Raw genomic sequence first — 13,307 nt, 5'->3', positions numbered from 1 at the left:
AGACAATGACACCATGCATACATATTTTTTATAGGCGTTGCAATAAGGAAAAACAAAGTTGGAGGAGGCAAGCCTTAATGCATAAACAAGACCTGATAGGCTGATGAGACACAGGAGGAAATGGATGAGGAAAAATGCAAGGACCTTAGGTAGAAAACCACAAAAATATCAGAAATAAGGGAATTCTTTCAAAATAAATCCAGAACTGATCCAAAAACAATTTCTTTATTTGTCTATTTGTCATATTCACAATTATGCATAGTACAATATACAGTAAAATGTTATTATACCTGCAGCTGATTAAGCGATATAAAATATGACCTAAAAGATATTAGTGCCTATAAGTTAAAGACAAGGAGTTCTGGTTCTGAGTTGAAACAGAAAACAGGGCCATTCTACAGGAACCACACCTTAAGGGAGCTCCTTCAGGGCTACTAAATCCCAAATTTACAGATTCATCACAGCACATACATATCTGGATGGAATAATAGATTATTTCTTCCTCAGAAGGGACATTTAAATTGTTGTAAAAGTGTTGTTGGAAAAATGAATCAAATACAGAAAAATTTTTAAAAAGAAAAGCAAACAACACAAAGTATATAAAATTAGAGAAAAGTAAAAACATACCAAGTACACGTAAAAGTAAGCTTAAAATAGTAAGAAATAAATAATAGTAAAAAATGATCAATAAAACAAAGAGATCAAAAACCCACAAAAACAGATGCATTAACCAATAAAACCGGTGCCTGTTTTATTGTTTACAAAATATACATAAAATGCTTATAAAAAGGTAAATTAACTAAACTGAACTTAAAGCAGAAATTTGGGAAATATTAAATGATCAAAGATAAATGACACCAAAGTTTTCCAAATCTTTTTCCAGGAATTAAATTAAACGAAATAAAATTAAATGTAATTAAAACAATTTATTCATTTTAACTCCCCGTGCATGCATGGGTTCTCACCGGGTACTCCGGTTTCCTCCCACAGTCCAAAAACGTGACTGTTAGGTTAATTGGTTTCTCTAAATTGCTCTTAGGTGAGAATGAGTGTGTGATTGGTTGTTTGTCCTGTATGTCTGTCTCTGTGTTGCCCTGCGATGGATTGGCGACCTGTCCAGGGTGGACCCCGCCTTTCGCCTATAGACTGCTGGAGATAGGCACCAGCTCCCCCATGACCCACTATGGAATAAGCGGTATAGAAGATGAATGAATATAGAGAACATCAAGTTCTAAACTATAACCTATATTTTTTAGAAATAAAAACACTCAATAGTAACAGTAGAAAAATAATTTTGTTACTTTATTACTATTATATTTCTTATGCATGCAGATATGTACTCTATTCCTGCATTTAATATGTAGACTATGTTTAGTAGGTTTAAGAGGTTGACATTTTCAGACAGCAAAGGTGGGGGTTGGGGGTAATGGGTGGTAGGTGTGGGGCAGCGGTGCTCTTGGATTGGGGTCAAAGATTAAATTTCAACTCTACAGCATTCCCTGGGGTGGCGCGTAACAGAGAGGGTTCAAAGAGAAGTGATCCACAAACAAGCTTAACTTCAACCCAGGGCTGCAGATGAACACCACAGCGGCCCCTGAAGGAGCTACGCTGCTCCCTCTGCCTCCTCCTCATAGTTCACGAAAGAAGGGAAGATTGGGACAGCTTTCCTGGACATCCTGATGAGGGAATCAATACAGAGCAAGCTGCGGACGGAGGGAAGGCTCATCACCGCAGGCACCTGGAGGTGGAGGCACAGCAGAAGAGTTATGTGGAAGTGTGAGTAGTCCGAGTTAGTGAAGCCAGGTAAGAAGGAAGAGAGCAGCCTGATGATGTGATGAGATTTATGTTAAAATGTTTAATAAATATGAAGAAATTCTCAAACACTAAAGCAAATTCAACAAAATCTAATGCAGCCCTGCAGCAGTTTCTGCTTTGAGCAGCTTCTAATTCTCAGTTTTGTCTCAAAGAATTGAACTTAATGAAATGTGCTGTGAAGATTTTCTGTGACTCACTCTTGGAATATTTTGGCTAAATCTTTAGGTTGTTAGGCAGAAAAGGGGATAAACAGAAGACATTAGTGTCATTCTTTAGAGTTGAAGGATTTTAAATTTCTATCTGCATCAACACATAACTCTTTGATGTTTTCATGTTCACTTGTGCCATTGCTCCTGGTTTAACCTTGATTTTCTTTCCTCCAGCACAGAGACACAGTCAGCAAGAGAGAGAAACATCTGACCCTGAGACATGAATAATCAAGACAAGGGAGGCACAGATGGAGCAGGAGATGAAACAGAAGGGAAACAAAAAGCTGAGGAGATCAGTGATGAACAAAAGCAGAGCAAAGACAAGTACAACAAGCTGGAGAAGGAGAGCAGTGAGAAGGAGGTAAGGAGTGAGGCCAGGAGGGAGAGCTGTCGCCCCTGTAGGAGCAGCTTGGCGCTGAGTAAACGTCTGGCTATCAACGTCTCAGGGATGCATTATGAAACCCAGCTCCGTACCCTTGCTCAGTTCCCCGACTCTCTGCTGGGGGACCCCCGGCGCCGGCTCCGTTACTACGACCCCCTGCGCAACGAGCTCTTTCTGGACAGAAACCGCATCTGCTTCGACGCCATCCTCTACTTCTACCAGTCAGGTGGAAGGCTGAGGAGGCCCGCCAACATCCCCCTGGACATGTTCCTGGAGGAGCTGCACTTCTATGAGCTCAGCGAAGAGATCATCGACCGCTTCAAAGCAGACGAGGGCTTTCCTAAAGAGGAGGAGAGACCCTTGCCTCCCACAAAGTGGCAGCAGAAAATCTGGATGCTGTTTGAGTATCCTGAGTCCTCGGGTGGAGCCCGGATCATCGCCATCATCAGTGTCATGGTCATCGTCCTCTCCATCCTCATCTTCTGCCTGGAGACTCTACCTGAGTTCAAAAATGAGAAGGAACACAAGGAGGTGAGGAGGGGAGGTTGGTATGAGCAACGGGGTGAGCAGAAGAGGACAACAAGAGTCACTTTGTCTTGATAAGAATATAAAGGTTCAGAGTGAAAATAGCTGAAAAAGCAAGCAAAGAAGCAGAGAGAGCAGTGTCATTAAAGCTGATCCAATCAGTCTGAGTTGAAGGAATAAGGACAGCATTCAGGTGGTGTACAGTTAGAGGAGTACACACTGTGGAGATGCCTTGCCTCTTTTGACCACTAACAGACTGCCAGAGTCCTTTGGGTGATTCTTTAAAACCAGCGGGAAGTGAGAGTGACTGAGAAGCCTCAGAGGTAGAGAAGTGAGCGTGAATGCAAGAGCTTGTCTAAAGTTACTGCTCAGAGACCTAGATGTCTAAAAATAGTGTGGACGACCGTTAGAGAGCACGACACATAAACTGATGTCCGTATTAATAAACGCTGTGACTCACAAGCTCTGAGAACGACATGAAAAAGACGGCAGCAGATCAGCTTTTCACAGCAGCAGGAAATTAGAACCAAACTTGCTCATAAAGCCCAGATACAAAACGGATTGTGGGCTGCTGCAGAAAGGATGCGGCACCGTACAGAGTCTTAAGTAAGCCTTTCTTTTAGCCTATTTAGGAGGTCTTGATCAGTAGAGTTTTATGGTTTTCTTCAAAGTTTGGCTGCCTTTTGTACACATCTTCTGTCCAGGTCCTGACAGTTTTTAAAAAACAAAAAAAAGCTACTTAACTCTGACTTTCAGGCATAAAAATGCTCCTAACACACACCAAGAAGGCCTTCACACCTTCAAACTGTTGTTAAGACAACAGAAATGTACTACTGTTTAACATCCAAGTTGAAAAATACTTTTATATTTTCAGTGTGAAGTTCCAGACTATCCCATCATCTTTTAAAGTGGTCTCAATCAATGGCTTCAACAGATTTCTGAGGCTTCTTTTTCACTAATTTTACGGAGTTCCTGCTCTTTTTTGCTAAACTAAAAAAACTCTTATCTAATAACCAGTAAAGCACAAAAAGCCTTCTAACAGAGACAATGAAAGACCTTCATGTAATCAAAAAGTGTCAGAGGATAGAAAAACAACAATTTACCACCAACTTCTCTATACGTTTCCTCTGAGGAACCAGACTTTCATGTAATCCTTCAAACGGCTCTTGAGCAATACTTCTCCAGGCTTTCTCAATATCTTTTAAGGGTTTTCCTTGCAATGTGGTGGCTTTGTCACTCATTTACTGACCATAACAATATAATTCAGCCAAGCACTGCACATCCTTTTTATGGCTATTTAAAGATTTTGTTTTAAACAGAAATAACTCCAAATAAAAAGAACACAAGAATAAACTTGAAAGCTAAATGTAAAGAAAAGCATGAAAAAACACATAATAAATATAAGCACAGAGAATTGAATATATATGGCAAAACCCTTTAGAACATAACCCAAAATGCTACAAATCATGACAGAAATCTGCACTTCTTTATCCCATAGTTCCCTTCTGAATTTAGCCCAAATAAGACTTTAAGAGTCAGGCTTAGTTATTCCATTTGGTAAAGTTTTAAGCAACTTTAACACTGCAATTAGAAATCGTTTCTCACATTTGGACCGTGTGTTCTGGAAAAGTGTGATGAAAGCGGTCAAGTGGAGGACAAAAGTGTCAAAACAAAAAGACTCCCTCCAGCAAGTCACAATCTTGATTCAGACGTTTTTGTAGTCATCTGAAGTGGTCTTGTCAGCTCATCAGATTTTCTAAAGGTCTCCTCTGATCCTTGGCTACTTTTTACAAATTTTCTGTCCAAAACTGGAACATTTTGCTAGCTAAGCCTCTGGACTTCCTGACTCATGATTTATTTAGGCCATTTGTTTACTTTGCTCATATTTTCCAGCACTAACTGTAAAAACCCCAGGCAACATTTCTTTAAAGAAGCAAAAGAAAGACAAGGTTGCTTTCTAGCTTAACAATGTGGTTGAAAAGTAAAAAGGGAGGAGCCGCCGGCATCATAATGATGATGGTTATTTTCTAAATCAGGAGATGTTAAGGTGTCTCTCTTCTGCGCCTTCTTTTAGAGGTTTTCTGCAGATGTCCCATGAGAAGGAGACCACAGGGCAGCCCCAGATTACCCTGGAGGAATTGTACACCCTTTCTGGCCGGGGAATGCCTCAGAATCCTCCTGAATCAGCAGGAGAGTGCTTCTGGATTTCCCTCCTAGACTTGATTTCCCTCTTCACAGTGGGAAGAAGGCCTGGGGAGAGGGATGGATAGATGGATGTATAGAAGGATGGATGGTTGGATGAATTTTAAAGCATTTGTTAAGGCTAAATCTGGACAGGACTGTTCTGGTACTGGTTTACCTGAAATAGACATAAAGAGTAGGGCTGCATGGTGGTGCAGTTGGTAGCACTGTTGCCTTGCAGCAAGAAGGTCCTGGGTTCAATTCCCAGCCTGGGGTCTTTCTGCATGGAGTTTGCATGTTCTCCCTGTGCGTGCGTGGGTTCTCACTGGGTACTCTGGCTTCCTCCCAGAGTCCAAAGACATGCCTGTTAGGTTAATTGGTCACTCTAAATTGCCCTTAGGTGTATGAATGAGTGTGTGCTTGGTTGTTTGTTGCCCTGCAATGGACTGGCAACCTGTCCAGGGTGGACCCTGCCTCCTGCCCATTGACTGCTGGAGATAGGCACCAGCTCCCCTGCGACCCACTATGGAATATGCAGTAGAAAATGACTGACTGACTAGACATAAAAAGATGTTTATGCTGTTTTTGTCTGGTAATAAAGGGCAAAACAACAACTTTAAGGAGAAACTTCATCCAAACTATTGATCAAGACCAAATTAAAAGATTACAGGAAATGTAGCTGCTAAGAAGGGTGTATGAAGAACTTTCTGGAGCTGGTGTTAAATTATTTTCTATTTCTGTTGTAGCTCCAATGAATTGAAGGAACAAAGGCTTTTCTTTGTTGTATTGTAGGAGACTTTTTAGGTTTGATTGGTTAATACTGTAGATCAAATTTTATTGGTTTAAAAAACATACAAAAGCAGCCAGACAGGACAGAAACTAGTAAGGAAATTCCAGGATCTGCAGGAACAACTGATCAAAACCGTTTGAATACAAGATAGCCTGGATCTTTGGTAATAAGGTATAAAGACAACGGCCAAGTTGGAAAAAAGTGGTGTTTATTTTCTGTTGTCTCTTTAACACCAGAAAATTAACGAATAAACGCAAATTTGAATGCTTAAAAACCATCCATTTTGTGTACTGGGATGTCTAGGGGTAATTGGTTTAGCAAACAAAATACAAACAGATACTTAATGCAAGAGTGAAAAAGGAGCCAAAGAAAATCTTCAGAAAACTTGAAGAACTACTAAGATTTCTTCAAAAGATTTCAAGAAAGTCTTATATACAAAGAACATTTCCAAGTTGAAGCTAAACTCAAGTTTCTGTTTTCTCTAACTATTTGAAGGCATGAAGGCCTTCTATGAGGTGTCTGTTAGGATGCTTTTAATTACTGAATGGTTAATACATTAGAGTATATTAGTTTAGTAAACACCTGAGTAGTAAATGAGTGACAAAGCTGCCATAGTCCAAATAAAACGTCTAAAAAGCCGGGAGAGCTACTGATCATAGACCAATTCAAAGGATTCCAAGAAGGTCTGTCTCCATGGAAGCAAAATAAAAAAATACAGCAATGGTTAAATATGTTTTTGCACAATATTGTATATGGAAGTAGATTTTTGCTTCATCATAACTCATATAAGACCGCTGCTGCAGGAAGTCTGAGAGTTTCAGACATTATCCAAAACCTCCATATGCAATCGCTCCAACCTAATCAGTCATTTGCCAGATGTTAAATCTTACAAACATGACTAGACTTTCTTAGATGTTGATTAATTTGTTCTGTTGCTTTATGTTTGGTATACCAGGATCGACCAAAACGGTGGATGGACCAGCTCAGCATCGGAGCATTAAAGCCATTCAAGTTCTGATGTCCTAGCTTAGGCAAACATCTAAAAAGCACCACGGGTCTAGAGACCCACTGTAATCAAGCCCATATTAGTAGTTTCTGTCTTAAACTAACATTTATTTGTGAAAAACCTGGAAAATATCTGCAAAACTACAAGAAAAAGACAAAACAAACTGATGGGCAGGGAGGAACATTGAAGGCAAGAGTGCAGTTTCCAGTTTATTGGGTCGATCCAGCTGAAACTAATTTAATCTAATGCATCAGTCCTGCAATAAATCCTCCTTTCAGGGAGGTTATGAGGTTCGGTCTGAGTTGAAAGAGGAGATGTTTGCTCAGCTGCGCTTTGATTTTGAAGAATCGTTAATTTCCGGTATTTTATTCATCCATGCATTCGAGCTGAATTATGAAAACATCTATCCTAATGAAGCAAGGAACTGTAAAAAATGCCACACACTACATCCTTTAAATTGATTCAATAACATTATCTCAACCGTATCTGCCAGTATTTAGGACAAAATTCAGCACAGAGCCATCAAAAACCTGGTGTAACTTTATCTAAATTGTTAAAGGACACTAATGCCCAGTTATGTCAGGAGAGCATCTTCCACACAGATAAAAACATACGTCTAAGTTAAACGAAGCAACAGATGCCTGTAATTCAAGCCAGAGTCACATGAACTTAAAGTTTGTTTGTGTGTTCAAAAATAGAGAAAGTGATTTATATAAAAGTCAGTGAGAAGAAATAAAGCTGGGAAAGTGTAAAAGGAGAAGGGAGAAAAAATTAGAACAGTATCACAGATATCATAATATCCTTGTCACAGATATTATACTTTGATTCTGTTTTCTCTCCTGTACACTTTACACATATGGGCATCCAGACTTTCTTTTAATAAATTAAAGTTGTTTTAATAAATAGTGGTCAAAGCTTTCTGATGCTCTTTCATTTTGCATGCAAAGCCATTCTGACCTATTATTTATTTAATCATAAAAAATGTACAACATTCAGTGGCTGAACCAAAGTATCTATGCATAACGGACAACCTATTTACAACAGCTAAACTACAACTTGATAACATTCTTTACATTTTTCTTCTGAGGATCTAGACTTTTCTAAAATCTTCTAAAATGTTCGGTTGATTTCAAGCTGTTTTCTTCAGTCTTTTCCTTTCTTTTCACAAATTGTGACCCAGTTCTGACTTTTGTTTGTTTTCTAATACATGTATCTCTGATCTATAAACCATTGAAGCATAAAAAACCTCCTAAGAGACTCCAAGGAAGTCGAATTAATGTGACATGAATGTCCCGTTATTTTTCCTCTGTTTTCGTCAAATTTGCTATCAAAGTATAACCGAAGTAAAGACAAAATAGCAGTTTTAAAACAAGGATTTTATTTTTAAGTAAGCCAAAATATCTAAAAGAAAAACAACACATCATAGCCCAAACAAAATAAATCCAACAAGCCTACAAATGGCTACAAATTAATTTCTAAAGCTTTGAGCCTCCAGCAAACCACAGCGAGAGTCATTATCCAATAGCAGAGATGACGATGCTCAAAACGTTTGGGAAAATATCCTTTTGACTGAGGAAACAAACTTGTTGGAAGATGGTGGTCCCGTTACATCTAGAGTAAAACTAACGCAGCATTTCAGAATAACGAACATCATGCCAAGAGACAAACATGGTGGTGGCAGTCCAAGCACACGGAGTAGGGCAGTTATCCAAAGCACACCAGCAAGTTCCCCTCTGAAAAATAAAAACAAAAACAAATTTAAGATTTTGCAGTGGCCTAGTCAAAGTCCAGACTTCAATCTGATTGAGAACCTGCAGCTTGACATTAAACATTATTTATTATGCTCAAAACCTTCTAGTGGGGCCAAATTAGGTTTTCTACAAGGAAGAGTGGACCAAAACTCCTCGACAGTGACGTAAAACATTCAATGCCAGGTATCACAAACACTTGATGGCAGCAAGGGTGGTATAGCCAGTTATTAGCATTAGTTTAGGGGGGATAATTACTTTTTCACATGAGCCCATAAATAGATGTTTGCCCCTCATAAATGAAATCCTCACTTAAAAACTTCATTTTATATAAACTGCGTTTAACACTGTCTAACACTCATTAAAATTGGTTTGATGCAAACATTTTTTGCAAAAACAGATAAACCTGTTATGGGGAAATACTTTTTCACAGCAAACCCTCACCTAAATATTTTCATATCTGGTGCTGTAGGTCCTACACTGTCTTTTCACTTGAGGAGGCTAAGTCCTATTAACTTATGGTTAGTGATCATGACTGAGTGAAGTTGGTGGTTTCTGCACACATTTAATCGATCAATACTCAGGATCTCAGAGCAGATCTAAGAAGGTGAATTGTAGATTTAAACAAATCCGGAAAGTCGGTTTCAGTCAACTACAGGTTATAAAAATTTTAGGGACATGTATAAGTTATCTGGATGTCATCACACAAATATACAGCTTCCCACATGGAGAAGCCAAATGCCTCTGGACAAAGTTGATCATAAGAGACAAAGATTGAGGTTCTTGGCCACAATGAGAAGAAGAATGTTTGGAAAACTGCACCAACTGTTAAGCATGATGGTGGCACTATCATTTTGTGGGGTTGTTTCACTGCCAGTGGTACTAGTGTAATACAAAACCCTTATCCAAATTAGAGACTAGATGATTGTCCAGTTGGAACACAGATAGATGTTCCAAATGGACAATAATCCCAAATGATCAGGTTTTGGAACTGATAAAGAGGGCTAACAATGAGATTCTGGAATGTTCTTCTCAACTACCCAACCTCATTTTTATGGAACATGTGGTCTATTCTTAAAAGCTAAGCCCATGCCAGGAAAGCAACCAATATGAATAAATTCTACTAATCCAGTCAATAAGAGGGGTCAAATATCCAGAGACTGTTATCCCACTGACCTGTTAATGGCTGTGAAATGTGTGTGGTGCTGAAAGACATTTGAGAAAATTCTCAGTAAATTCAAATTTGTGGACTGAGATTCAGTTTTCATCACTGAAATTGTATGTTGTGCAGTTTGTTCATCATGGAAAAAAGCAATCAAATCCTGAAGGATGATGATTTTTGTGTTTGATTGTGACCACTACTTCTCATTTTGTCTTTCAGCAATACACAACCACGTCTCATCCGACCATCCCCAACGGAACCATCCTGGTCCCACCAAAGTTCTCTCCCTTCCAAGACCCGTTCTTCATAGTAGAGACCATATGCATCTGCTGGTTCTCCTTTGAACTCATCATGCGCTTCATCAGTGCTCCAAGCAAGATAAATTTCTTCAAGGACATTATGAACATCATCGACTTCTTGGCCATTTTACCGTTTTTTGTCACAGTAGGCACAGAGCTTGCCAAGGACAAAGGCACACCGCCATCTGTGTCCCTGGCCCTCATCAGAGTTATCAGGCTTGTAAGAGTCTTCAGGATCTTCAAGCTTTCTCGTCACTCCAAAGGCCTCCAGATCCTTGGTCAGACACTGAAGGCCAGCCTGCGAGAGCTTGCACTCCTGATTTTCTTCCTCTTCATCGGGGTCATCATATTTTCCAGTGCTGTCTACTTTGCTGAGGTGGACAGTCCCGGTACGCTATTCACCAGCATACCTGAGTCCTTTTGGTGGGCTGTGGTGACTATGACCACCGTGGGCTACGGGGACATGTGCCCAGGGACAGCTGGGGGAAAGCTGGTGGGCTCCATGTGTGCCATTGCGGGTGTGCTCACCATCTCTTTGCCGGTGCCTGTCATTGTGTCAAACTTCAGCTACTTCTACCACCGAGAGATGGAATGTGAGGACAACAGGGAATACCACCATGTCTCCACATCACTCTGGGAAAAGGACAAAGAGGACGGTGAAGAGGATGATGAAGAGGATGGAAGGGATCAGGATCCTGAATGCATGGTGGATTATGCACTTTTGTATGAACAGAACAGGGCAATGTGCCCACCACTCAATGGGAACCTCCTGTCTGGGTTTTGTGCAGAACAGGAACCACAAGATCAGCAAGGGATAAAGTTCTCTCTCAAAGAACCTCTGGTTACCCAGGTGTGACAAAAATAATTCATACTCTGACAACTTAAGGAAAGAGGTTACTGCTAATATGACAAAACAAGTCAGAGTTATCAAGATGAACATGGCCACAAATATAGCTGGTTACTTTGATTCTTGTAGCTCAGGCATTTGTGCGGTTAAATTTTGCAAAGTCTAGAAGGAAGCTAGGTTTTTATCCAAGAGCAAAATATAAAATATTTTATGTTTTTATGTCTCCATTTATGTCACAGCCATTGCAGCACCCTCCACCTTAAAGATGTGTAAAAGAAAAAATGTAAAATAAATTAATATTTTATGGTAGAGGCAAAATACCAAACTTAATCCAACATTTAAATGGAACACATAAAAAAACCTGTTAATATGTTTTTACCACTAGGACTTTGCTTAGTTGTTCCCTACAACGCAAAGAGAAGGATCTTTGCACAATCTTTCTAAATCGCCCCTTTATCCTCTCTTTTCAGACATTCATGGGAAAGGGTTGATTTTGTGTCTGGTGAACCATTTCTGCTTCATTTGGTTGTACTTTTTAAATGAAAATCCTGCTAAAGACCCTATCGCAACCCATTTTTCCGTTTTCTGGCAGGTTCCACCAGATGTTTTTAGTTGAAATGTCCTGGTATTTCAAAGAGTTCATGATGCCATGCACTCCAATAAGGCTACCTTGGGTGTTGGAGGAAAACACGGCCCACAACATCACAGATCCTCCACCATACTCAACAGTGGGCATGAGGTGCTTTTCCAGATATTGCTCCTTTGTTTGGCACTAAACTCACCTGCACTCTTTGTTGCAATAAAGCTCAATATTAGTTCACAGTCAGTCAGTCAGTCATTTTCTACTGCTTATTCCATAGTGGGTCGCGGGGGAGCTGGTGCCTATCTCCAGCAGTCTATGGGCGAGAGGCAGGGTACACCCTGGACAGATCGCCAGTCCATCGCAGGGCAACACACAAACAACCAAGCACACACTCATTCATACACCTAAGGTCAATTTAGAGTGACCAATTAACCTAACAGGCATGTCTTTGGACTGTGGAAGGAAGCCAGAGTACCCGGTGAGAACCCACGCATGCACGGGGAGAACTCCATGCAGAAAGACCCCAGGCCAGGAATCGAACCCAGGACCTTCTTGCTGCAACGGTGCTACCAACTGCGCCACCGTGCAGCCCTATTAGTTCACATTACTGGTTAAAGTCCCAGTAGAGTTAAGGGAACTCCAAATGTTTATGTTTATGATAAAGGGACAGAAAAGCCTTTTTCCTGGCATGCCTACTAAACCACTGTCTGATAGATAGATAGATAGATAGATAGATAGATAGATAGATAGATAGATAGATAGATAGATAGATAGATAGATAGATAGATAGATAGATAGATAGATAGATAGATAGATAGATAGATAGATAGATAGATAGATAGATAGATAGATATCTAGATAGATAGATAGATAGATAGATAGATAGATAGATAGATAGATAGATAGATAGATAGATAGATAGATAGATAGATAGATAGATGGATGGCTTCTACTGGTTGTTAGGGAGCTTCAGAAATTTTATTTGACCTCCTTTACCATCTTGCTCACCATGTACGGTGACAAAATAAATTGTCACCGTTTTAGTTGTTTTAAACTTTTTAATTATGGCTCTGACTGTAGGCAAGTAGCTATTTTCCTGTAGGTTGTTTGCCAACCTGTGAAAATAAACAATCATCTGCATTACTTGAATACATGTTCTCGTGTTCTTCTCATTTTGAAGAGTGGCTAAGAGAAATGGGCCTCTGTGTCACACCTTTTCCCTCAGGGCATCAGGAAGTCCTGGATTGTTAATTAAAAGCTCATAGACACTCTGTTCAATATAATGTCAAATAGATAAAATACAAAACTGTTTCACTTACCAACCAAAAAGCAATTATTTCTCAAGGTTTTCCCCATGGAATAAATGTTCTCCAATTAAAGGTTAGATTTCTTTATGGAGAGATTATGCTACAGCAACGCAAGATTACACAAGACGTATTTTAAGGCTTTTTGCACTTGTTTACAAGGAGTGCAAATAACTGCAGAGGTTGCTCAAGTTTTCTTGATTGCTTTGACCTACTTGAAGAAACTGGGATCCACTCAGTTGTCATCATCACCATCTCTGTAGAGCAGAAGACACTTCTTGCAGATGTGTTAATCCTTTCTTATTGCATGGACATGTTTTCCCCACACTTTTGCAAAACAGTTAACACAGATGTTATTCAAGCAGTCCAAACTCCATTGCTACTCTCTATAGATGTAGTTATGAAACACAGTTTTGTCAAAACACTACACACTATTCTCATGCATTTAGCACAATT

At 39.7% G+C, this 13,307-nt stretch overlaps 1 protein-coding gene across 2 annotated transcripts; it reads left to right on the top strand.

Moving 5' to 3' along the window:
* The first annotated feature begins 1,112 nt into the window (after positions 1–1,112).
* Positions 1,113–11,913, top strand: LOC124862484 (potassium voltage-gated channel subfamily A member 7-like). Of its 2 annotated transcripts, none has more exons than XM_047356438.1 (3): positions 1,113–1,803; positions 2,199–2,937; positions 10,038–11,913. In XM_047356438.1, the coding sequence occupies exons 2-3, from the start codon at positions 2,245–2,247 to the stop codon at positions 10,971–10,973; spliced, it is 1,629 nt and encodes a 542-aa protein (XP_047212394.1). In that variant the 5' UTR covers positions 1,113–1,803; positions 2,199–2,244; the 3' UTR covers positions 10,974–11,913. The 2 variants fall into 2 exon arrangements, with proteins under 2 accessions (XP_047212394.1, XP_047212395.1); XM_047356439.1 differs by having other exon boundaries at positions 1,724–1,776.
* The last annotated feature ends 1,394 nt before the right edge of the window (positions 11,914–13,307 follow it).

The sequence above is a fragment of the Girardinichthys multiradiatus genome, chromosome X (assembly GCF_021462225.1).
Source record: "Girardinichthys multiradiatus isolate DD_20200921_A chromosome X, DD_fGirMul_XY1, whole genome shotgun sequence".
Lineage (NCBI taxonomy): Eukaryota > Metazoa > Chordata > Actinopteri > Cyprinodontiformes > Goodeidae > Girardinichthys > Girardinichthys multiradiatus.
Note: the sequence above shows the minus strand (reverse complement) of the source record. Positions and strands in the feature narration are given on the sequence as shown.

What these genes read in the sequence shown, in the direction of transcription:
- LOC124862484 (XM_047356438.1), top strand. Translation starts at nt 2,245, where the DNA reads ATGAATAATCAAGACAAGGGAGGCACAGATGGAGCAGGAGATGAAACA. An exon ending in ATGAGAAGGAACACAAGGAG is followed by an intron (nt 2,938 to 10,037) that starts GTGAGGAGGGGA and finishes TTTGTCTTTCAG; the next exon opens with CAATACACAACCACGTCTCA.